The sequence below is a fragment of the Haematobia irritans genome, chromosome 3 (genome assembly GCF_050003625.1).
Source record: "Haematobia irritans isolate KBUSLIRL chromosome 3, ASM5000362v1, whole genome shotgun sequence".
NCBI lineage: Eukaryota > Metazoa > Arthropoda > Insecta > Diptera > Muscidae > Haematobia > Haematobia irritans.
This window is the reverse complement of record NC_134399.1, coordinates 99,632,216-99,658,261: the sequence shown is the minus strand read 5'-3', so window position 1 is coordinate 99,658,261 and position 26,046 is coordinate 99,632,216. Positions and strand designations below refer to the sequence as shown.

Genomic DNA, 26,046 nt, shown 5'->3' with positions numbered 1-26,046 from the left:
GACTATAATTCGTGACCACCCCAAAAAATTGAAAAATCCACCCAAAACCTAAAAAAATTGAAGTTTTTATATGAAAAACTTCCTTTGCCCATATCTCCTTAAATATGCGTCCTAGAGCGAAAAGGACTTTAATTCGTGACCACCCCCAAAAAATTGAAAAATCCACCCAAAACCTAAAAAAATTGAAATTTTTATATGAAAACCTTCTTTTGCCCATATCTCCTTAAATATGCGTCCTAGAGCGAAAAGGACTTTAATTCGTGACCACCCTCAAACAATTGAAAAATCCACCCAAAACCTAAAAAAAATTGAAATTTTTATATGAAAAACTTCTTTTGCCCATATCTCCTTAAATATGCGTCCTAGAGCGAAAAGGACTTTAATTCGTGACCACCCCCAAAAACTTGAAAAATCCACCCAAAACCTAAAAAAATTGAAATTTTTATATGAAAAACTTCTTTTGCCCATATCTCCTTAAATATGCGTCCTAGAGCGAAAAGGACTTTAATTCGTGACCACCCCCAAAAAATTGAAAAATCCACCCAAAACCTAAAAAATTGAAATTTTTATATGAAAACCTTCTTTTGCCCATATCTCCTTAAATATGCGTCCTAGAGCGAAAAGGACTTTAATTCGTGACCACCCCAAAATATTGAAAAATCCACCCAAAACCTAAAAAAATTGAAATTTTTATATGAAAAACTTCTTTTGCCCATATCTCCTTAAATATGCGTCCTAGAGCGAAAAGGACTTTAATTCGTGACCACCCCCAAAAAATTGAAAAATCCACCCAAAACCTAAAAAAACTGAAATTTTTATATGGAAAACTTCTTTTGCCCATATCTCCTTAAATATGCGTCCTAGAGCGAAAAGGACTTTAATTCGTGACCACCCTCAAACAATTGAAAAATCCACCCAAAACCTAAAAAAAATTGAAATTTTTATATGAAAAACTTCTTTTGCCCATATCTCCTTAAATATGCGTCCTAGAGCGAAAAGGACTTTAATTCGTGACCACCCCCAAAAACTTGAAAAATCCACCCAAAACCTAAAAAAATTGAAATTTTTATATGAAAAACTTCTTTTGCCCATATCTCCTTAAATATGCGTCCTAGAGCGAAAAGGACTTTAATTCGTGACCACCCCCAAAAAATTGAAAAATCCACCCAAAACCTAAAAAATTGAAATTTTTATATGAAAACCTTCTTTTGCCCATATCTCCTTAAATATGCGTCCTAGAGCGAAAAGGACTTTAATTCGTGACCACCCCAAAATATTGAAAAATCCACCCAAAACCTAAAAAAATTGAAATTTTTATATGAAAAACTTCTTTTGCCCATATCTCCTTAAATATGCGTCCTAGAGCGAAAAGGACTTTAATTCGTGACCACCCCCAAAAAATTGAAAAATCCACCCAAAACCTAAAAAAACTGAAATTTTTATATGGAAAACTTCTTTTGCCCATATCTCCTTAAATATGCGTCCTAGAGCGAAAAGGACTTTAATTCGTGACCACCCCCAAAAAATTGAAAAATCCACCCAAAACCTAAAAAAATTGAAATTTTTATACGAAAAACTTCTTTTGCCCATATCTCCTTAAATATGCGTCCTAGAGCGAAAAGGACTTTAATTCGTGACTACCCCCAAAAAATTGAAAAATCCACCCAAAACCTAAAAAAATTGAAATTTTTATATGAAAACCTTCTTTTGCCCATATCTCCTTAAATATGCGTCCTAGAGCGAAAAGGACTTTAATTCGTGACCACCCCCAAAAAATTGAAAAATCCACCCAAAACCTAAAAAAAATGAAATTTTTATATGAAAACCTTCTTTTGCCCATATCTCCTTAAATATGCGTCCTAGAGCGAAAAGGACTTTAATTCGTGACCACCCCCAAAAAGTTGAAAAATCCACCCAAAACCTAAAAAAATTTAAATTTTTATATGAAAAACTTCTTTTGCCCATATCTCCTTAAATATGCGTCCTAGAGCGAAAAGGACTTTAATTCGTGACCACCCCCAAAAACTTGAAAAATCCACCCAAAACCTAAAAAAATTGAAATTTTTATATGAAAAACTTCTTTTGCCCATATCTCCTTAAATATGCGTCCTAGAGCGAAAAGGACTTTAATTCGTGACCACCCCCAAAAAATTGAAAAATCCACCCAAAACCTAAAAAATTGAAATTTTTATATGAAAACCTTCTTTTGCCCATATCTCCTTAAATATGCGTCCTAGAGCGAAAAGGACTTTAATTCGTGACCACCCCAAAATATTGAAAAATCCACCCAAAACCTAAAAAAATTGAAATTTTTATATGAAAAACTTCGTTTGCCCATATCTCCTTAAATATGCGTCCTAGAGCGAAAAGGACTTTAATTCGTGACCACCCCAAAAAAATTGAAAAATCCACCCAAAACCTAAAAAAACTGAAATTTTTATATGGAAAACTTCTTTTGCCCATATCTCCTTAAATATGCGTCCTAGAGCGAAAAGGACTTTAATTCGTGACCACCCCCAAAAAATTGAAAAATCCACCCAAAACCTAAAAAAATTGAAATTTTTATACGAAAAACTTCTTTTGCCCATATCTCCTTAAATATGCGTCCTAGAGCGAAAAGGACTTTAATTCGTGACTACCCCCAAAAAATTGAAAAATCCACCCAAAACCTAAAAAAATTGAAATTTTTATATGAAAACCTTCTTTTGCCCATATCTCCTTAAATATGCGTCCTAGAGCGAAAAGGACTTTAATTCGTGACCACCCCCAAAAAATTGAAAAATCCACCCAAAACCTAAAAAAAATGAAATTTTTATATGAAAACCTTCTTTTGCCCATATCTCCTTAAATATGCGTCCTAGAGCGAAAAGGACTTTAATTCGTGACCACCCCCAAAAAGTTGAAAAATCCACCCAAAACCTAAAAAAATTTAAATTTTTATATGAAAAACTTCTTTTGCCCATATCTCCTTAAATATGCGTCCTAGAGCGAAAAGGACTTTAATTCGTGACCACCCCAAAATATTGAAAAATCCACCCAAAACCTAAAAAAAATTGAAATTTTTATATGAAAAACTTCTTTTGCCCATATCTCCTATACTAAGCGTCCTAGAGCGAAAAGGACTTTAATTCGTGACCACCCCCAAAAAATTGAAAAATCCACCCAAAACCTAAAAAAATTGAAATTTTTTATATGAAAAATTTCTTTTGCCCATATCTCCTTAAATATGCGTCCTAGAGCGAAAAGGACTTTAATTCGTGACCACCCCCAAAAAATTGAAAAATCCACCCAAAACCTAAAAAAATTGAAATTTTTATATGAAAAACTTATTTTGCCCATATCTCCTAAACTAAGCGTCCTACAGCGAAAAGGACTATAATTCGTGACCACCCCAAAAAATTGAAAAATCCACCCAAAACCTAAAAAAATTGAAATTTTTATATGAAAAACTTCTTTTGCCCATATCTCCTTAAATATGCGTCCTAGAGCGAAAAGGACTTTAATTCGTGACCACCCCCAAAAAATTGAAAAATCCGCCCAAAACCTAAAAAAATTGAAATTTTTATATGAAAAACTTCTTTTGCCCATATCTCCTTAAATATGCGTCCTAGAGCGAAAAGGACTTTAATTCGTGACCACCCCCAAAAAATTGAAAAATCCACCCAAAACCTAAAAAAAATTGAAATTTTTATATGAAAACCTTCTTTTGCCCATATCTCCTTAAATATGCGTCCTAGAGCGAAAAGGAATTTAATTCGTGACCACCCCCAAAAAATTGAAAAATCCACCCAAAACCTAAAAAAATTGAAATTTTTATATGAAAACCTTCTTTTGCCCATATCTCCTTAAATATGCGTCCTAGAGCGAAAAGGACTTTAATTCGTGACCACCCTCAAACAATTGAAAAATCCACCCAAAACCTAAAAAAATTGAAATTTTTTATATGAAAAATTTCTTTTGCCCATATCTCCTTAAATATGCGTCCTAGAGCGAAAAGGACTTTAATTCGTGACCACCCCCAAAAAATTGAAAAATCCACCCAAAACCTAAAAAAATTGAAATTTTTATATGAAAAACTTCTTTTGCCCATATCTCCTTAAATATGCGTCCTAGAGCGAAAAGGACTTTAATTCGTGACCACCCCCAAAAAATTGAAAAATCCACCCAAAACCTAAAAAAATTGAAATTTTTATATGAAAAACTTCTTTTGCCCATATCTCCTTAAATATGCGTCCTAGAGCGAAAAGGACTTTAATTCGTGACCACCCCCAAAAAATTGAAAAATCCACCCAAAACCTAAAAAAATTGAAATTTTTATATGAAAAACTTCTTTTGCCCATATCTCCTAAACTAAGCGTCCTAGAGCGAAAAGGACTATATCGTGACCACCCCAAAAAATTGAAAAATCCACCCAAAACCTAAAAAAATTGAAGTTTTTATATGAAAAACTTCCTTTGCCCATATCTCCTTAAATATGCGTCCTAGAGCGAAAAGGACTTTAATTCGTGACCACCCCCAAAAAATTGAAAAATCCACCCAAAACCTAAAAAAATTGAAATTTTTATATGAAAACCTTCTTTTGCCCATATCTCCTTAAATATGCGTCCTAGAGCGAAAAGGACTTTAATTCGTGACCACCCTCAAACAATTGAAAAATCCACCCAAAACCTAAAAAAAATTGAAATTTTATATGAAAAACTTCTTTTGCCCATATCTCCTTAAATATGCGTCCTAGAGCGAAAAGGACTTTAATTCGTGACCACCCCCAAAAACTTGAAAAATCCACCCAAAACCTAAAAAAATTGAAATTTTTATATGAAAAACTTCTTTTGCCCATATCTCCTAAACTAAGCGTCCTAGAGCGAAAAGGACTATAATTCGTGACCACCCCAAAAAATTGAAAAATCCACCCAAAACTTAAAAAAATTGAAGTTTTTATATGAAAAACTTCTTTTGCCCATATCTCCTTAAATATGCGTCCTATAGCGAAAAGGACATTAATTCGTGACCACCCCAAAAAATTGAAAAATCCACCCAAAACCTAAAAAAATTGAAATTTTTATATGAAAAACTTCTTTTGTCCATATCTCCTTAAATATGCGTCCTAGAGCGAAAAGGACTTTAATTCGTGACCACCCCCAAAAAATTGAAAAAATGAAATTTTTATATGAAAACCTTCTTTTGCCCATATCTCCTTAAATATGCGTCCTAGAGCGAAAAGGACTTTAATTCGTGACCACCCCCAAAAAGTTGAAAAATCCACCCAAAACCTAAAAAAATTTAAATTTTTATATGAAAAACTTCTTTTGCCCATATCTCCTTAAATATGCGTCCTAGAGCGAAAAGGACTTTAATTCGTGACCACCCCCAAAAACTTGAAAAATCCACCCAAAACCTAAAAAAATTGAAATTTTTATATGAAAAACTTCTTTTGCCCATATCTCCTTAAATATGCGTCCTAGAGCGAAAAGGACTTTAATTCGTGACCACCCCCAAAAAATTGAAAAATCCACCCAAAACCTAAAAAATTGAAATTTTTATATGAAAACCTTCTTTTGCCCATATCTCCTTAAATATGCGTCCTAGAGCGAAAAGGACTTTAATTCGTGACCACCCCAAAATATTGAAAAATCCACCCAAAACCTAAAAAAATTGAAATTTTTATATGAAAAACTTCGTTTGCCCATATCTCCTTAAATATGCGTCCTAGAGCGAAAAGGACTTTAATTCGTGACCACCCCAAAAAAATTGAAAAATCCACCCAAAACCTAAAAAAACTGAAATTTTTATATGGAAAACTTCTTTTGCCCATATCTCCTTAAATATGCGTCCTAGAGCGAAAAGGACTTTAATTCGTGACCACCCCCAAAAAATTGAAAAATCCACCCAAAACCTAAAAAAATTGAAATTTTTATACGAAAAACTTCTTTTGCCCATATCTCCTTAAATATGCGTCCTAGAGCGAAAAGGACTTTAATTCGTGACTACCCCCAAAAAATTGAAAAATCCACCCAAAACCTAAAAAAATTGAAATTTTTATATGAAAACCTTCTTTTGCCCATATCTCCTTAAATATGCGTCCTAGAGCGAAAAGGACTTTAATTCGTGACCACCCCCAAAAAATTGAAAAATCCACCCAAAACCTAAAAAAAATGAAATTTTTATATGAAAACCTTCTTTTGCCCATATCTCCTTAAATATGCGTCCTAGAGCGAAAAGGACTTTAATTCGTGACCACCCCCAAAAAGTTGAAAAATCCACCCAAAACCTAAAAAAATTTAAATTTTTATATGAAAAACTTCTTTTGCCCATATCTCCTTAAATATGCGTCCTAGAGCGAAAAGGACTTTAATTCGTGACCACCCCAAAATATTGAAAAATCCACCCAAAACCTAAAAAAAATTGAAATTTTTATATGAAAAACTTCTTTTGCCCATATCTCCTATACTAAGCGTCCTAGAGCGAAAAGGACTTTAATTCGTGACCACCCCCAAAAAATTGAAAAATCCACCCAAAACCTAAAAAAATTGAAATTTTTTATATGAAAAATTTCTTTTGCCCATATCTCCTTAAATATGCGTCCTAGAGCGAAAAGGACTTTAATTCGTGACCACCCCCAAAAAATTGAAAAATCCACCCAAAACCTAAAAAAATTGAAATTTTTATATGAAAAACTTATTTTGCCCATATCTCCTAAACTAAGCGTCCTACAGCGAAAAGGACTATAATTCGTGACCACCCCAAAAAATTGAAAAATCCACCCAAAACCTAAAAAAATTGAAATTTTTATATGAAAAACTTCTTTTGCCCATATCTCCTTAAATATGCGTCCTAGAGCGAAAAGGACTTTAATTCGTGACCACCCCCAAAAAATTTAAAAATCCGCCCAAAACCTAAAAAAATTGAAATTTTTATATGAAAAACTTCTTTTGCCCATATCTCCTTAAATATGCGTCCTAGAGCGAAAAGGACTTTAATTCGTGACCACCCCCAAAAAATTGAAAAATCCACCCAAAACCTAAAAAAAATTGAAATTTTTATATGAAAACCTTCTTTTGCCCATATCTCCTTAAATATGCGTCCTAGAGCGAAAAGGAATTTAATTCGTGACCACCCCCAAAAAATTGAAAAATCCACCCAAAACCTAAAAAAATTGAAATTTTTATATGAAAACCTTCTTTTGCCCATATCTCCTTAAATATGCGTCCTAGAGCGAAAAGGACTTTAATTCGTGACCACCCTCAAACAATTGAAAAATCCACCCAAAACCTAAAAAAATTGAAATTTTTTATATGAAAAATTTCTTTTGCCCATATCTCCTTAAATATGCGTCCTAGAGCGAAAAGGACTTTAATTCGTGACCACCCCCAAAAAATTGAAAAATCCACCCAAAACCTAAAAAAATTGAAATTTTTATATGAAAAACTTCTTTTGCCCATATCTCCTTAAATATGCGTCCTAGAGCGAAAAGGACTTTAATTCGTGACCACCCCCAAAAAATTGAAAAATCCACCCAAAACCTAAAAAAATTGAAATTTTTATATGAAAAACTTCTTTTGCCCATATCTCCTTAAATATGCGTCCTAGAGCGAAAAGGACTTTAATTCGTGACCACCCCCAAAAAATTGAAAAATCCACCCAAAACCTAAAAAAATTGAAATTTTTATATGAAAAACTTCTTTTGCCCATATCTCCTAAACTAAGCGTCCTAGAGCGAAAAGGACTATATCGTGACCACCCCAAAAAATTGAAAAATCCACCCAAAACCTAAAAAAATTGAAGTTTTTATATGAAAAACTTCCTTTGCCCATATCTCCTTAAATATGCGTCCTAGAGCGAAAAGGACTTTAATTCGTGACCACCCCCAAAAAATTGAAAAATCCACCCAAAACCTAAAAAAATTGAAATTTTTATATGAAAACCTTCTTTTGCCCATATCTCCTTAAATATGCGTCCTAGAGCGAAAAGGACTTTAATTCGTGACCACCCTCAAACAATTGAAAAATCCACCCAAAACCTAAAAAAAATTGAAATTTTATATGAAAAACTTCTTTTGCCCATATCTCCTTAAATATGCGTCCTAGAGCGAAAAGGACTTTAATTCGTGACCACCCCCAAAAACTTGAAAAATCCACCCAAAACCTAAAAAAATTGAAATTTTTATATGAAAAACTTCTTTTGCCCATATCTCCTAAACTAAGCGTCCTAGAGCGAAAAGGACTATAATTCGTGACCACCCCAAAAAATTGAAAAATCCACCCAAAACTTAAAAAAATTGAAGTTTTTATATGAAAAACTTCTTTTGCCCATATCTCCTTAAATATGCGTCCTATAGCGAAAAGGACATTAATTCGTGACCACCCCAAAAAATTGAAAAATCCACCCAAAACCTAAAAAAATTGAAATTTTTATATGAAAAACTTCTTTTGTCCATATCTCCTTAAATATGCGTCCTAGAGCGAAAAGGACTTTAATTCGTGACCACCCCCAAAAAATTGAAAAATCCACCCAAAACCTAAAAAATTGAAATTTTTATATGAAAACCTTCTTTTGCCCATATCTCCTTAAATATGCGTCCTAGAGCAAAAAGGACTTTAATTCGTGACCACCCCCAAAAAATTGAAAAATCCACCCAAAACCTAAAAAAATTGAAATTTTTATATGAAAAACTTCTTTTGCCCATATCTCCTTAAATATGCGTCCTAGAGCGAAAAGGACTTTAATTCGTGACCACCCCAAAAAAATTGAAAAATCCACCCAAAACCTAAAAAAACTGAAATTTTTATATGGAAAACTTCTTTTGCCCATATCTCCTTAAATATGCGTCCTAGAGCGAAAAGGACTTTAATTCGTGACCACCCCCAAAAAATTGAAAAATCCACCCAAAACCTAAAAAAATTGAAATTTTTATACGAAAAACTTCTTTTGCCCATATCTCCTTAAATATGCGTCCTAGAGCGAAAAGGACTTTAATTCGTGACTACCCCCAAAAAATTGAAAAATCCACCCAAAACCTAAAAAAATTGAAATTTTTATATGAAAACCTTCTTTTGCCCATATCTCCTTAAATATGCGTCCTAGAGCGAAAAGGACTTTAATTCGTGACCACCCCCAAAAAATTGAAAAATCCACCCAAAACCTAAAAAAAATGAAATTTTTATATGAAAACCTTCTTTTGCCCATATCTCCTTAAATATGCGTCCTAGAGCGAAAAGGACTTTAATTCGTGACCACCCCCAAAAAGTTGAAAAATCCACCCAAAACCTAAAAAAATTTAAATTTTTATATGAAAAACTTCTTTTGCCCATATCTCCTTAAATATGCGTCCTAGAGCGAAAAGGACTTTAATTCGTGACCACCCCAAAATATTGAAAAATCCACCCAAAACCTAAAAAAAATTGAAATTTTTATATGAAAAACTTCTTTTGCCCATATCTCCTATACTAAGCGTCCTAGAGCGAAAAGGACTTTAATTCGTGACCACCCCCAAAAAATTGAAAAATCCACCCAAAACCTAAAAAAATTGAAATTTTTATATGAAAAACTTATTTTGCCCATATCTCCTAAACTAAGCGTCCTACAGCGAAAAGGACTATAATTCGTGACCACCCCAAAAAATTGAAAAATCCACCCAAAACCTAAAAAAATTGAAATTTTTATATGAAAAACTTCTTTTGCCCATATCTCCTTAAATATGCGTCCTAGAGCGAAAAGGACTTTAATTCGTGACCACCCCCAAAAAATTGAAAAATCCGCCCAAAACCTAAAAAAATTGAAATTTTTATATGAAAAACTTCTTTTGCCCATATCTCCTTAAATATGCGTCCTAGAGCGAAAAGGACTTTAATTCGTGACCACCCCAAAAAATTGAAAAATCCACCCAAAACCTAAAAAAATTGAAATTTTTATATGAAAAACTTCTTTTGCCCACATCTCCTTAAATATGCGTCCTAGAGCGAAAAGGACTTTAATTCGTGACCACCCCCAAAAAATTGAAAAATCCACCCAAAACCTAAAAAAATTTAAATTTTTATATGAAAACCTTCTTTTGCCCATATCTCCTTAAATATGCGTCCTAGAGCGAAAAGGACTTTAATTCGTGACCACCCCCAAAAAATTGAAAAATCCACCCAAAACCTAAAAAAATTGAAATTTTTATATGAAAACCTTCTTTTGCCCATATCTCCTTAAATATGCGTCCTAGAGCGAAAAGGACTTAAATTCGTGACCACCCCAAAAAATTGAAAAATCCACCCAAAACCTAAAAAAAATGAAATTTTTATATGAAAAACTTCTTTTGCCCATATCTCCTTAAATATGCGTCCTAGAGCGAAAAGGACTTTAATTCGTGACCACCCCAAAAAATTGAAAAATCCACCCAAAACCTAAAAAAATTTAAATTTTTATATGAAAACCTTCTTTTGCCCATATCTCCTTAAATATGCGTCCTAGAGCGAAAAGGACTTTAATTCGTGACCACCCTCAAACAATTGAAAAATCCACCCAAAACCTAAAAAAAATTGAAATTTTTATATGAAAAACTTCTTTTGCCCATATCTCCTTAAATATGCGTCCTAGAGCGAAAAGGACTTTAATTCGTGACCACCCCCAAAAAATTGAAAAATCCACCCAAAACCTAAAAAAATTGAAATTTTTATATGAAAAACTTCTTTTGCCCATATCTCCAAAACAAAGCGTCCTAGAGCGAAAAGGACTATAATTCGTGACCACCCCAAAAAATTTAAAAATCCACCCAAAACCTAAAAAATTGAAGTTTTTATATGAAAAACTTCTCCTTAAATATGCGTCCTAGAGCGAAAAGGACTTTAATTCGTGACCACCCCAAAAAATTGAAAAATCCACCCAAAACCTAAAAAAATTGAAATTTTTATATGAAAACCTTCTGGTGGTGAACGTACTTTTAATCCACACTGTGCTCGCTTCAAATTTATTATTATTTACTTCATTCATGCTTAGCTGTCTATTTGTTATATTATATATTTCTCGTTGTGTATAACACATTGCTCTCATTCATAAATATAACACTGTGTTCTCATTCATAATTATACTCATTGCTCTTGTCACTTTAATAATCTCACGTAGAATGATTCTCAATGAGTATTGTTATTGTTGTTTTTTATATTACTTTACTAATATGAATATGTTGTTGTTGCTTTCAAAAACTGTTAATATCAATGAATGTAAACCTATGAATGAAAAAGAGTAAGCTTAAGCAATACTTTATACGTATGTAGAAAATATGAATGACTTTGAAATATCATTGATAAAATAATGAATGAAGTACCGCTTTAAATTTGGTACACTAGAATTGAACAATGAAATCAAAAATCACTTTAGCTTCGCCCATTGATTGAAACAAGTGAACAGCTCGCGAATAAAGTCTTCAACAGAATTTTTAATAAATCTACCTTATGGTGTAATAAAATTCAAACTCAACATTTGTTTTATTCCTCACCATAAGTGTTGGTCCTTCTGGAACCGGATCTTCCAGTCATTTAATAAAATCTGGAATTCCACAACTATCAAAATCGAAGAACGTATCAATTTTATTTAAAAAAAAAATCGATCTCGTTCTGATCAAGTTTTGGACGCAAATTTGATTGCACTATACTTGTCTTAAGGAAGTTCTTGTGCAAATTAAAGTAAAAAATAACACATCATGTCGGAAGAAATGAATTCCTTGACGATGACCAGAGGTCGCTTGAAAGGCTCAATTACTCGTGCTTTGGCGTTTGCTCAGGTTCCATCCGCAGAAACAACTTTCGATGATGTGGTTAGCCGCTTGGAGCGTTTGGAAGAGGTTTGGCAAGCGTTTGTAAAATTAACAGATGATTTATACAAATTCAAAGATGTGGAAAATTTTGCGGACCCGGAGGCTGATTTTGCAAGCTACGAAGAGAAATACCTTTCAGCGCGTGGTAAACTGTATGCTTTAAAATCACAATATGCTCCTACTTTGAATGAAAGTACAGCCAACTCGGGAGCAATAGCAAAGTTGGCAGATCAACAGGCTGCATTTTTGGAAAAACTTTCAACGACTAGCCATCCTAAAGAAAATGATTTACCTCGCATAAATATTCCATTTTTTACAGGGACATACAAAGATTGGCCAAGTTTTAAAGATCTTTTTGAGAGCGCTATAGGATCAAAAGGAATATCAAATATTCAAAAGTTTCATTACCTGAAGTCGCTACTCAAAGAAGATGCCGCAAGATTAATACAACATATTCCGGTTACCGAAACTGCTTTTCAAACAACTTGGACAAGGCTCAATGATAGGTATGATCGCCCTAAGCAAATTGTTACTTCTTTCATAGAAGCATTTATGGCCCTACCATCAATATCGACGGAAAATGCTGCAACCATGAGAAAAATATCTGACGGGGCAAATGAAATAATTCGTGGTCTTGATGCTATAGGTAAAGATGAAAGAGATTGGTGGTTAATCTATTTATTGTTATCTAAACTTGATCCTGAATCAAAGAGCAAGTGGATTCGTGAGAGTCGAGATAATCCACTTCCTACCATTAACGATTTTTTTGAATTCTTAGACAATCGCTGCGAAGAGGTTGAATTGTGTGCAAAGAAACAGGCCCATCAATCCAAGCACAGTCATTCAGGCAAGTCACAAGGTAACCATACAAAATGTCTGGTGAGTACTAAAGCAAAACCCAGCTGTTTATTGTGCAAGTGTCCCGACCATTCAATCTTTACATGTCCCACATTTCTGCAAAAAGATATTAATGAGCGCCGTCACTTCGTAAAAGAATCTGCACTATGTTATAATTGTCTCAGACAGGGTCATGCGGTTTCCAACTGTGCATCAAAAGGTAGATGCAAGCAATGTCATCGAAGACATCATTCACTCCTACATCTTCCGAGTAATGAACATGAACCTACATATTTACCCGGTCAAGTTTCGGAGTCTTCACCCCCTGAATCACCGTCTTCTTCTAATAATACAGCTAGTGCCAATATTCAGTGGTCCACTACCGCTAACATTGCATGTCCCATTTCGTTACCTTCACTTCCATCTAGTAGTAAACATTGTACGTCAGACAAAGAATTTGTCATGCCCACTGCTTCTATTTATGTCAGAGATCGCTTTGGAAAGTTTATAACATGTCGAGCTTTATTAGATACCGCTTCAAAGCTGTCTTTTATCACTGAGAGTTGTGCTCAACGTCTAGGCCTTCAAAGATATCCCTCAAAAATAATTGTAAATGGTATTTCATCAATTAAAGCCGAGACAACTCGGGGTTTATGTCAAATATTCGTACGTTCACGCATCTCTGAGCAATCGATTAACGCCAAGGTACATGTTCTGCCTAAAATAACTACATCTCTTCCTGGCTACAGCTTTGAAAATAAGATCAAAAATCAACTTATGGATTTGCCTCTTGCTGACCCCACATACAACATTTCGTCACAGATTGATATTTTATTTGGCCTAGAACATATTTGGAATATTTTCACATTCAACAAACGTATTGATTCACAGGGCAATACTATTGCAATTTCAACAATTTTTGGATGGGTTGTAACTTGTGCTGAGGCAGAGCAAATTTACAACCAAACTACTACACTTGTTACCACCGTGGATATTGATCGTTGCCTTCGAAGCTTTTGGGAACTAGAAGAAACTGAACACCATACTAAAGCCGATCCAGATGACATTTTTGTAGAGACGCACTTTCAAACCACTCACTGGCGTGCAAGTGATGGTAAGTACGTAGTTCAGTTGCCTTTTAAAAATGAAAACCCAATATTTGGAAATACACTAAATGGTGCGCTGTCTCGATTCTATGCTGTCGAAAGAAGGCTTCAACGAAATCCAGCAATTCGAGATAAGTATATTGGTTTTATGCGAGATTATGAAAAATTGGGACATATGCGTAAACTCAAACCTCATGAGATTAATGTTACTGATGGTAGAGTTTTTTATCTACCCCATCATCCAGTCTTGGGAGAAAAAATTAGAGTCGTGTTTGATGGCTCATTTCAAGATTCCAACGGTATATCGCTTAATAATAACTTGCACATTGGGCCAAGTATACAACGGGACTTATTTGCTGTTTGTTTGAGATTTCGTTTCCACAGGTATGTTTTCTCAGCCGACATAGTAAAAATGTTCAGACAAATATGGATATCTGAAGATCACAAAAATTATCAACGTATTGTATGGAGAGAGTCGCCGTTACACGAGGTACAACATTACATTTTATGCACGGTTACATATGGCACATCTTGTGCGCCATATCTTTCAGTACGAGTGTTGGAGCAGTTAGCCTATGATTATAAATCCAAGTTCCCCATTGCATCGAAGGTGGTGATGGAGGACTTTTATGTAGATGATGTTATTACCGGGGCACAAACGGAAGAAGAAATCGTTTTCATACGTGACAATTTGGTAAATCTACTAGCCCAAGCAGGCCTGGAACTAAGGAAATGGGTTTCAAATTGCGTGAGTATATCAGATAGTACACAAGATCAATTGTTTTTTGCAGCTCCCGAAAAGGATGTAAAAAAGGTGCTCGGTATTTTTTGGAGACCATCGTCATATCAACTGGGGTATCATATAGAACTCAACAAAAATCCAGTCGCAACAAAAAGGCAGGTACTATCTGATGTATCACGTATATTTGATCCCATGGGTTTATTATCTCCTGTGGTAATACAATTTAAAATTCTACTAAGAGAACTATGGTCACACAAGCTATCGTGGGATGAACCACTTCCTGAAAATCTTACACGTCAATGGACTACATTTCGACAAGATTTAATTTCTATTCAAGATTTTACACTTCCACGATACATTTTGAATGATGTTACAAAATTGGAGCTGCATGGTTTCTCGGATGCTTCCATACACGCATACTCTGCCGCAGTTTATTGTCGATCCGTAGACGACACTGGTCATACTCATGTCAAACTCATTGCTGCTAAAACAAGGGTAACTCCCATCAAACAAAAATCGTTGCCGTGTCTTGAATTATGCGGAGCTCTTATTTTATCTCGTCTACTCAAAAGAATAAAAGAAGCCTTGCCACACAAATCAATTGATATACGAGCTTGGTGTGATTCAACAATTGTTTTGTGTTGGCTATCTCAACCACCCATTAAGTTAAAGACATTCGAAGCCAACAGAACATCAGAAATATTGGAAATATTGCCTCGTAAGTTTTGGAATCATGTTGCCTCTAAAGAAAATCCGGCCGACTGTGCCTCAAGAGGGATGCCTGTATCAACACTTCGTTCCTTTGATCTTTGGTGGAAGGGCCCACAATGGCTGAGGGACCCATTCCAAATCAGTAATATGAATAACTGTTCTAATTCATTTGATGTAATTACAGATCCTGACGCCCTTTCTGCCTTTAAACTTTCTTCAAAAGTTCTGGTCTCAACAATGAATGACTATAATCCACTACATGAATTGGTACACCGCATTTCGAAATGGAATAAACTCATACGTGTCGTAGCCTACATCTTCAAGTTCATCAATGCCACTAGATATCCACACCAAATAAAATCGCCGAATATTTCGTTCAACAACTTTAAACACGCCGAACTGATTCTGACAAAGTATGCCCAAGATGCCTTTAGCGAAGAGCGCACGCTATTACAAAGTAAACGCCTAGTAAGTACAACATCTTCATTAGCAAAACTACACCCCTTCATAGACGGCAGCGGCTTGTTACGGGTAGGTGGGCGCCTACGTAACTCAGAACTAGGCAATGCTTCAAAATATCCAATAATCTTGCCAAAATGTAGCCGAATAACCAAATTGATTTTACAAAACCTTCATGAGAAAAATCTGCATCCCGGAGTATCGGCCTTATTTGTTATTGCCCGTCAAACCTATTGGATTATTGGTGCAAGAAATCTGATTCGAAATCTGACTCATAATTGCCTCAAATGTTTTCGACAACGACAAATTAATACACAACAGTTAATGGCAGATTTACCATCCATCCGGGTACGTCAAGCGTTTCCCTTTGAAAACACTGGTTGCGACTATGCAGGCCCAATAATTTTAAAACAATACTCAGGACGAAATGCAAAGAAATCTAAAGGGTATATCTGTTTATTTGTATGCCTAGTCACCTCCGCCATACATTTGGAACTCGCCACTGATTTAAGCACCGATTGTTTTATTGCCGCTTTAAAAAGATTTATATCGAGAAGAGGAAAATGTAAAAAAATCTTTAGTGACAATGGAAGAAATTTTCTTGGGGCATCTCGAGAATTAAACGAGATGCACAAAGTAATTTTGTCGCAAACTCATAACGAAATTGTCTCCGCATCTTTAGCCGAAGACGGTATACAATGGACGTTTATTCCTCCATTTGCACCCCACTGGGGTGGAATGTGGGAGTCGGCGGTTCGATCGGTTAAGTTGCATCTTAAACGAGTTATTGGAAATACAGAATTAACATTCGAGCAGATGCACACTCTATTGGCTCAGGTGGAAGCCGTAGTTAATTCAAGACCCTTAGGCACTGTTCCAGATACAGATTGCGAATACCTTTCGCCGGCTCATTTTCTTATTGGCAGGCCTTATACAACTGTTCCCGAAGGAGATCTGGTCAACCTCACACCAAACAGACTTGGATATTGGCAGCATGTACAAAATATGTTTCAAGGTTTCTGGCGACGTTGGCATCAAGAATATTTAACTTCTCTGCAACAGCGACCAAAATGGAATAGACCTCAACCAAATCTAGCAGTTGGAGATGTTGTTGTAGTCAAAGAAAAGAATTTACCTCCCTCCAAATTTCTACTGGCAAAAGTGATCGAAACATATCCCGGTATAGATGGCAATGTAAGAGCTGTAAAACTTAAAACGCAATGCGGAGAAATGACACGTCCTATTTCTACCTTGGTAAAACTTCCCATAATCTGAAACTACGTTTCAGGGGGGCCGGGATGGTGGTGAACGTACTTTTAATCCACACTGTGCTCGCTTCAAATTTATTATTATTTACTTCATTCATGCTTAGCTGTCTATTTGTTATATTATATATTTCTCGTTGTGTATAACACTGTGTTCTCATTCATAATTATACTCATTGCTCTTGTCACTTTAATAATCTCACGTAGAATGATTCTCAATGAGTATTGTTATTGTTGTTTTTTATATTACTTTACTAATATGAATATGTTGTTGTTGCTTTCAAAAACTGTTAATATCAATGAATGTAAACCTATGAATGAAAAAGAGTAAGCTTAAGCAATACTTTATACGTATGTAGAAAATATGAATGACTTTGAAATATCATTGATAAAATAATGAATGAAGTACCGCTTTAAATTTGGTACACTAGAATTGAACAATGAAATCAAAAATCACTTTAGCTTCGCCCATTGATTGAAACAAGTGAACAGCTCGCGAATAAAGTCTTCAACAGAATTTTTAATAAATCTACCTTATGGTGTAATAAAATTCAAACTCAACATTTGTTTTATTCCTCACCACCTTCTTTTGCCCATATCTCCTTAAATATGCGTCCTAGAGCGAAAAGGACTTTAATTCGTGACCACCCCAAAATATTGAAAAATCCACCCAAAACCTAAAAAAAATTGAAATTTTTATATGAAAAACTTCTTTTGCCCATATCTCCTAAACTAAGCGTCCTAGAGCGAAAAGGACTTTAATTCGTGACCACCCCCCAAAAAATTGAAAAATCCACCCAAAACCCAAAAAAAATTGAAATTTTTATATGAAAACCTTCTTTTGCTCATATCTCCTTAAATATGCGTCCTAGAGCGAAAAGGACTTTAATTCGTGACCACCCCCAAAAAATTGAAAAATCCACCCAAAACCTAAAAAAATTGAAATTTTAAATGAAAAACTTCTTTTGCCCATATCTCCTTAAATATGCGTCCTAGAGCGAAAAGGACTTTAATTCGTGACCACCCCCAACAAATTGAAAAATCCACCCAAAACCTAAAAAAATTGAAATTTTTATACGAAAAACTTCTTTTGCCCATATCTCCTTAAATATGCGTCCTAGAGCGAAAAGGACTTTAATTCGTGACCACCCCCAAAAAATTGAAAAATCCACCCAAAACCTAAAAAAATTGAAATTTTTATATGAAAACCTTCATTTGCCCATATCTCCTTAAATATGCGTCCTAGAGCGAAAAGGACTTTAATTCGTGACCACCCCCAAAAAGTTGAAAAATCCACCCAAAACCTAAAAAAATTTAAATGTTTATATGAAAAACTTCTTTTGCCCATATCTCCTTAAATATGCGTCCTAGAGCGAAAAGGACTTTAATTCGTGACCACCCCAAAATATTGAAAAATCCACCCAAAACCTAAAAAAAATTGAAATTTTTATATGAAAAACTTCTTTTGCCCATATCTCCTTAAATATGCGTCCTAGAGCGAAAAGGACTTTAATTCGTGACCACCCCCAAAAAATTGAAAAATCCACCCAAAACCTAAAAAAATTTAAATTTTTATATGAAAAACTTCTTTTGCTCATATCTCCTAATCTAAGCGTCCTAGAGCGAAAAGGACTATAATTCGTGACCACCCCAAAAAATTGAAAAATCCACCCAAAACCCAAAAAAATTGAAGTTTTTATATGAAAAACTTCTTTTGCCAATATCTCCTTAAATATGCGTCCTAGAGCGAAAAGGACTTTAATTCGTGACCACCCCAAAAATTGAAAAATCCACCCAAAACCTAAAAAAATTGAAATTTTTATATGAAAAACTTCTTTTGCCCATATCTCCTTAAATATGCGTCCTAGAGAGAAAAGGACTTTAATTCGTGACCACCCCCAAAAAATTGAAAAATCCACCCAAAACCTAAAAAAAAATAAATTTTTATATGAAAAATTTCTTTTGCCCATATCTCCTTAAATATGCGTCCTAGAGCGAAAAGGACTTTAATTCGTGACCACCCCCAAAAAATTGAAAAATCCACCCAAAACCTAAAAAAATTGAAATTTTTATATGGAAAACTTCTTTTGCCCATATCTCCTTAAATATGCGTCCTAGAGCGAAAAGGACTTTAATTCGTGACCACCGCAAAAAAATTGAAAAATCCACCCCAAAAAACCTAAAAAAATTGAAATTTTTATATGAAAAACTTCTTTTGCCCATATCTCCTTAAATATGCGTCCTGGAGCGAAAAGGACTTTAATTCGTGACCACCCCCAAAAAATTGAAAAATCCACCCCAAAAAACCTAAAAAATTGAAATTTTTATATGAAAACCTTCTTTTGCCCATATCTCCTTAAATATGCGTCCTAGAGCGAAAAGGACTTTAATTCGTGACCACCCCAAAATATTGAAAAATCCACCCAAAACCTAAAAAAAATGAAATTTTTATATGAAAACCTTCTTTTGCCCATATCTCCTTAAATATGCGTCATAGAGCGAAAAGGACTTTAATTCGTGACCACCCTCAAACAATTTAAAAATCCACCCAAAACCTAAAAAAATTGAAATTTTTATATGAAAAACTTCTTTTGCCCATATCTCCTTAAATATGCGTTCTAGAGCGAAAAGGACTTTAATTCGTGACCACCCCCAAAAAATTGAAAAATCCACCCAAAACCTAAAAAATTGAAATTTTTATATGAAAAACTTCTTTTGCCCATATCTCCTAAACTAAGCGTCCTAGAGCGAAAAGGACTATAATTCGTGACCACCCCCAAAAAATTGAAAAATCCACCCAAAACCTAAAAAAATTGAAGTTTTTATATGAAAAACTTCTTTTGCCCATATATCCTTAAATATGCGTCCTAGAGCGAAAAGGACTTTAATTCGTGACCACCCAAAATATTGAAAAATCCACCCAAAACCTAAAAAAAATTGAAATTTTTATATGAAAAACTTCTTTTGCCCATATCTCCTAAACTAAGCGTCCTAGAGCGAAAAGGACTTTAATTCGTAACCACCCCCCAAAAAATTGAAAAATCCACCCAAAACCTAAAAAAAATTTAAATTTTTATATGAAAACCTTCTTTTGCTCATATCTCCTTAAATATGCGTCCTAGAGCGAAAAGGACTTTAATTCGTGACCACCCCCAAAAAATTGAAAAATCCACCCAAAACCTAAAAAAATTGAAATTTTAAATGAAAAACTTCTTTTGCCCATATCTCCTTAAATATGCGTCCTGGAGCGAAAAGGACTTTAATTTGCGACCACCCCCAAAAAATTGAAAAATCCACCCAAAACCTACAAAAATTGAAATTTTTATACGAAAAACTTCTTTTGCCCATATCTCCTTAAATATGCGTCCTAGAGCGAAAAGGACTTTAATTCGTGACCACCCCCAAAAAATTGAAAAATCCACCCAAAACCTAAAAAAATTGAAATTTTTATATGAAAACCTTCATTTGCCCATATCTCCCTAAATATGCGTCCTAGAGCGAAAAGGACTTTAATTCGTGACCACCCCCAAAAAGTTGAAAAATCCACCCAAAACCTAAAAAAATTGAAATGTTTATATGAAAAACTTCTTTTGCCCATATCTCCTTAAATATGCGTCCTAGAGCGAAAAGGACTTTAATTCGTGACCACCCCAAAATATTGAAAAATCCACCCAAAACCTAAAAAAATTGAAATTTTTATATGAAAAACTTCTTTTGTCCATATCTCCTTAAATATGCGTCCTAGAGCGAAAAGGACTTTAATTCGTGACCACCCCCAAAAAATTGAAAAATCCACCCAAAACCTAAAAAAATTGAAATTTTTATATGAAAAACTTCTTTTGCTCATATCTCCTAAACTAAGCGTCCTAGAGCGAAAAGACTATAATTCGTGACCACCCCAAAAAATTGAAAAATCTACCCAAAAATTGAAAAATCCACCCCAAAAAACCTAAAAAATTGAAATTTTTATACGAAAAACTTCTTTTGCCCATATCTCCTTAAATATGCGTCCTAGAGCGAAAAGGACTTTAATTCGTGACCACCCCCAAAAAGTTGAAAAATCCACCCAAAACCTAAAAAAATTGAAATGTTTATATGAAAAACTTCTTTTGCCCATATCTCCTTAAATATGCGTCCTAGAGCGAAAAGGACTTTAATTCGTGACCACCCCAAAATATTGAAAAATCCACCCAAAACCTAAAAAAATTGAAATGTTTATATGAAAAACTTCTTTTGCCCATATCTCCTTAAATATGCGTCCTAGAGCGAAAAGGACTTTAATTCGTGACCACCCCAAAATATTGAAAAATCCACCCAAAACCTAAAAAAATTGAAATTTTTATATGAAAAACTTCTTTTGCCCATATCTCCTAAAATATGCGTCCTGGAGCGAAAAGGACTTTAATTCGTGACCACCCCAAAAAATTGAAAAATCTACCCAAAGATTGAAAAATCCACCCCAAAAAACCTAAAAAATTGAAATTTTTATATGAAAACCTTCTTTTTCCCATATCTCCTTAAATATGCGTCCTAGAGCGAAAAGGACTTTAATTCGTGACCACCCCCAAAAAATTGAAATCCACCCAAAACCTAAAAAAATTGAAATTTTTATATGAAAAACTTCTTTTGCCCATATCTCCTAAACTAAGCGTCCTAGAGCGAAAAGGACTATAATTCGTGACCACCCCAAAAAATTGAAAAATCCACCCAAAACCTAAAAAAATTGAAGGTTTTATATGAAAAACCTCTTTTGCCCATATCTCCTTAAATATGCGTCCTAGAGCGAAAAGGACTTTAATTCGTGACCACCACCAATAAATTGAAAAATCCACCCCAAAAAACCTAAAAAAATTGAAATTTTTATATGAAAACCTTCTTTTGCCCATATCTCCTTAAATATGCGTCCTAGAGCGAAAAGGACTTTAATTCGTGACCACCCCAAAATATTGAAAAATCCACCCAAAACCTAAAAAAAAAAAAATGAAATTTTTATATGAAAACCTTTTTTTGCCCATATCTCCTTAAATATGCGTCGTAGAGCGAAAAGGACTTTAATTCGTGACCACCCTCAAAAATCCACCCAAAACCTAAAAAAAATTGAAATTTTTATATGAAAAACTTCTTTTGCCCATATCTCCTTAAATATGCATCCTAGAGCGAAAAGGACTTTAATTCGTGACCACCCCCAAAAAATTGAAAAATCCACCCAAAACCTAAAAAAATTGAAATTTTTATATGAAAAACTTCTTTTGCCCATATCTCCTAAACTAAGCGTCCTAGAGCGAAAAGGACTATAATTCGTGACCACCCCAAAAAAATTGAAAAATCCACCCAAAACCTAAAAAAATTGAAGTTTTTATATGAAAAACTTCTTTTGCCCATATCTCCTTAAATATGCGTCCTAGAGCGAAAAGGACTTTAATTCGTGACCACCCCAAAAAATTTAAAAATCCACCCAAAACCTAAAAAAAAATTAAATTTTTATATGAAAAACTTCTTTTGCCCATATCTCCTTAAATATGCGTCCTAGAGCGAAAAGGACTTTAATCGTGACCACCCCCAAAAAATTGAAATCCACCCAAAACCTAAAAAAATTGAAATTTTTATATGAAAAACTTCTTTTGCCCATATCTCCTAAACTAAGCGTCCTACAGCGAAAAGGACTATAATTCGTGACCACCCCAAAAAATTGAAAAATCCACCCAAAACTTAAAAAAAATTGAAGGTTTTATATGAAAAACCTCTTTTGCCCATATCTCCTTAAATATGCGTCCTAGAGCGAAAAGGACTTTAATTCGTGACCACCCCCAAAAAATTGAAAAATCCGCCCCAAAAAACCTAAAAAAATTGAAATTTTTATATGAAAACCTTCTTTTGCCCATATCTCCTTAAATATGCGTCCTAGAGCGAAAAGGACACCCAAAACCTAAAAAAAATGAAATTTTTATATGAAAACCTTTTTTTGCCCATATCTCCTTAAATATGCGTCATAGAGCGAAAAGGACTTTAATTCGTGACCACCCTCAAACAATTTAAAAATCCACCCAAAACCTAAAAAAAATTGAAATTTTTATATGAAAAACTTCTTTTGCCCATATCTCCTTAAATATGCGTCCTAGAGCGAAAAGGACTTTAATTCGTGACCACCCCCAAAATATTGAAAAATCCACCCAAAACCTAAAAAAATTGAAATTTTTATATGAAAAACTTCTTTTGCCCATATCTCCTAAACTAAGCGTCCTAGAGCGAAAAGGACTTTAATTCGTGACCACCCCCAAAAAATTGAAAAATCCACCCAAAACCTAAAAAAATTGAAATTTTTATATGGAAACCTTCTTTTGCCCATATGTCCTTAAATATGCGTCATAGAGCGAAAAGGACTTTAATTCGTGACCACCCTCAAACAATTTAAAAATCCACCCAAAACCTAAAAACCTGAAAAAATTGACCACCCTCAAAAATCCACCCAAAACCTAAAAAAAATTGAAATTTTTATATGAAAAACTTCTTTTGCCCATATCTCCTTAAATATGCATCCTAGAGCGAAAAGGACTTTAATTCGTGACCACCCCCAAAAAATTGAAAAATCCACCCAAAACCTAAAAAAATTGAAATTTTTATATGAAAAACTTCTTTTGCCCATATCTCCTAAACTAAGCGTCCTAGAGCGAAAAGGACTATAATTCGTGACCACCCCAAAAAAATTGAAAAATCCACCCAAAACCTAAAAAAATTGAAGTTTTTATATGAAAAACTTCTTTTGCCCATATCTCCTTAAATATGCGTCCTAGAGCGAAAAGGACTTTAATTCGTGACCACCCCAAAAAATTTAAAAATCCACCCAAAACCTAAAAAAAAATTAAATTTTTATATGAAAAACTTCTTTTGCCCATATCTCCTTAAATATGCGTCCTAGAGCGAAAAGGACTTTAATCGTGACCACCCCCAAAAAATTGAAATCCACCCAAAACCTAAAAAAATTGAAATTTTTATATGAAAAACTTCTTTTGCCCATATCTCCTAAACTAAGCGTCCTACAGCGAAAAGGACTATAATTCGTGACCACCCCAAAAAATTGAAAAATCCACCCAAAACTTAAAAAAAATTGAAGGTTTTATATGAAAAACCTCTTTTGCCCATATCTCCTTAAATATGCGTCCTAGAGCGAAAAGGACTTTAATTCGTGACCACCCCCAAAAAATTGAAAAATCCGCCCCAAAAAACCTAAAAAAATTGAAATTTTTATATGAAAACCTTCTTTTGCCCATATCTCCTTAAATATGCGTCCTAGAGCGAAAAGGACACCCAAAACCTAAAAAAAATGAAATTTTTATATGAAAACCTTTTTTTGCCCATATCTCCTTAAATATGCGTCATAGAGCGAAAAGGACTTTAATTCGTGACCACCCTCAAACAATTTAAAAATCCACCCAAAACCTAAAAAAAATTGAAATTTTTATATGAAAAACTTCTTTTGCCCATATCTCCTTAAATATGCGTCCTAGAGCGAAAAGGACTTTAATTCGTGACCACCCCCAAAATATTGAAAAATCCACCCAAAACCTAAAAAAATTGAAATTTTTATATGAAAAACTTCTTTTGCCCATATCTCCTAAACTAAGCGTCCTAGAGCGAAAAGGACTTTAATTCGTGACCACCCCCAAAAAATTGAAAAATCCACCCAAAACCTAAAAAAATTGAAATTTTTATATGGAAACCTTCTTTTGCCCATATGTCCTTAAATATGCGTCATAGAGCGAAAAGGACTTTAATTCGTGACCACCCTCAAACAATTTAAAAATCCACCCAAAACCTAAAAAAAATTGAAATTTTTATATGAAAACCTTCTTTTGCCCATATCTCCTTAAATATGCGTCCTAGAGCGAAAAGGACTTTAATTCGTGACCACCCCCAAAAAATTGAAAAATCCACCCAAAACCTAAAAAAATTGAAATTTTTATATGAAAACCTTCTTTTGCCCATATGTCCTTAAATATGCATCCTAGAGCGAAAAGGACTTTAATTCGTGACCACCCTCAAACAATTGAAAAATCCACCTAAAACCTAAAAAAATTGAAATTTTTTATATGAAAAATTTCTTTTGCCCATATCTCCTTAAATATGCGTCCTAGAGCGAAAAGGACTTTAATTCGTGACCACCCCCAAAAAATTGAAAAATCCACCCAAAACCTAAAAAAATTGAAATTTTTATATGAAAACCTTCTTTTGCCCATATCTCCTTAAATATGCGTCCTAAAGCGAAAAGGACTTTAATTCGTGACCACCTTCAAACAATTGAAAAATCCACCCAAAACCTAAAAAAATTGAAATTTTTTATATGAAAAATTTCTTTTGCCCATATCTCCTTAAATATGCGTCCTAGAGCGAAAAGGACTTTAATTCGTGACCACCCTCAAACAATTGAAAAATCCACCCAAAACCTAAAAAAATTGAAATTTTTTATATGAAAAATTTCTTTTGCCCATATCTCCTTAAATATGCGTCCTAGAGCGAAAAGGACTTTAATTCGTGACCACCCCCAAAAAATTGAAAAATCCACCCAAAACCTAAAAAATTGAAATTTTTATATGAAAACCTTCTTTTGCCCATATCTCCTTAAATATGCGTCCTAGAGCGAAAAGGACTTTAATTCGTGACCACCCCCAAAAAATTGAAAAATCCACCCAAAACCTACAAAAATTGAAATTTTTATATGCAAAACTTCTTTTGCCCATATCTCCTAAACTAAGCGTCCTAGAGCGAAAAGGACTATAATTCGTGACCACCCCAAAAAATTGAAAAATCCACCCAAAACCTAAAAAAATTGAAATTTTTATATGAAAAACTTCTTTTGCCCATATCTCCTTAAATATGCGTCCTAGAGCGAAAAGGACTTTAATTCGTGACCACCCCAAAAAATTGAAAAATCCATCCAAAACCTAAAAAAATTGAAATTTTTATATGAAAAACTTCTTTTGCCCATATCTCCTTAAATATGCGTCCTAGAGCGAAAAGGACTTTAATTCGTGACCACCCCAAAAAATTGAAAAATCCACCCAAAACCTAAAAAAATTGAAATTTTTATATGAAAAACTTCTTTTGTCCATATCTCCTTAAATATGCGTCCTAGAG

At 34.1% G+C, this 26,046-nt stretch overlaps 1 protein-coding gene across 1 annotated transcript; it reads left to right on the top strand.

Moving 5' to 3' along the window:
- The first annotated feature begins 11,680 nt into the window (after positions 1-11,680).
- Positions 11,681-16,924, top strand: LOC142231096 (uncharacterized). Its single transcript, XM_075301715.1, has one exon. It carries the CDS (start codon positions 11,681-11,683, stop codon positions 16,922-16,924), a length of 5,244 nt encoding a protein of 1,747 aa, XP_075157830.1.
- Positions 16,925-26,046: the final 9,122 nt, after the last annotated feature.

What these genes read in the sequence shown, in the direction of transcription:
- LOC142231096 (XM_075301715.1), top strand. Translation starts at nt 11,681, where the DNA reads ATGTCGGAAGAAATGAATTCCTTGACGATGACCAGAGGTCGCTTGAAA.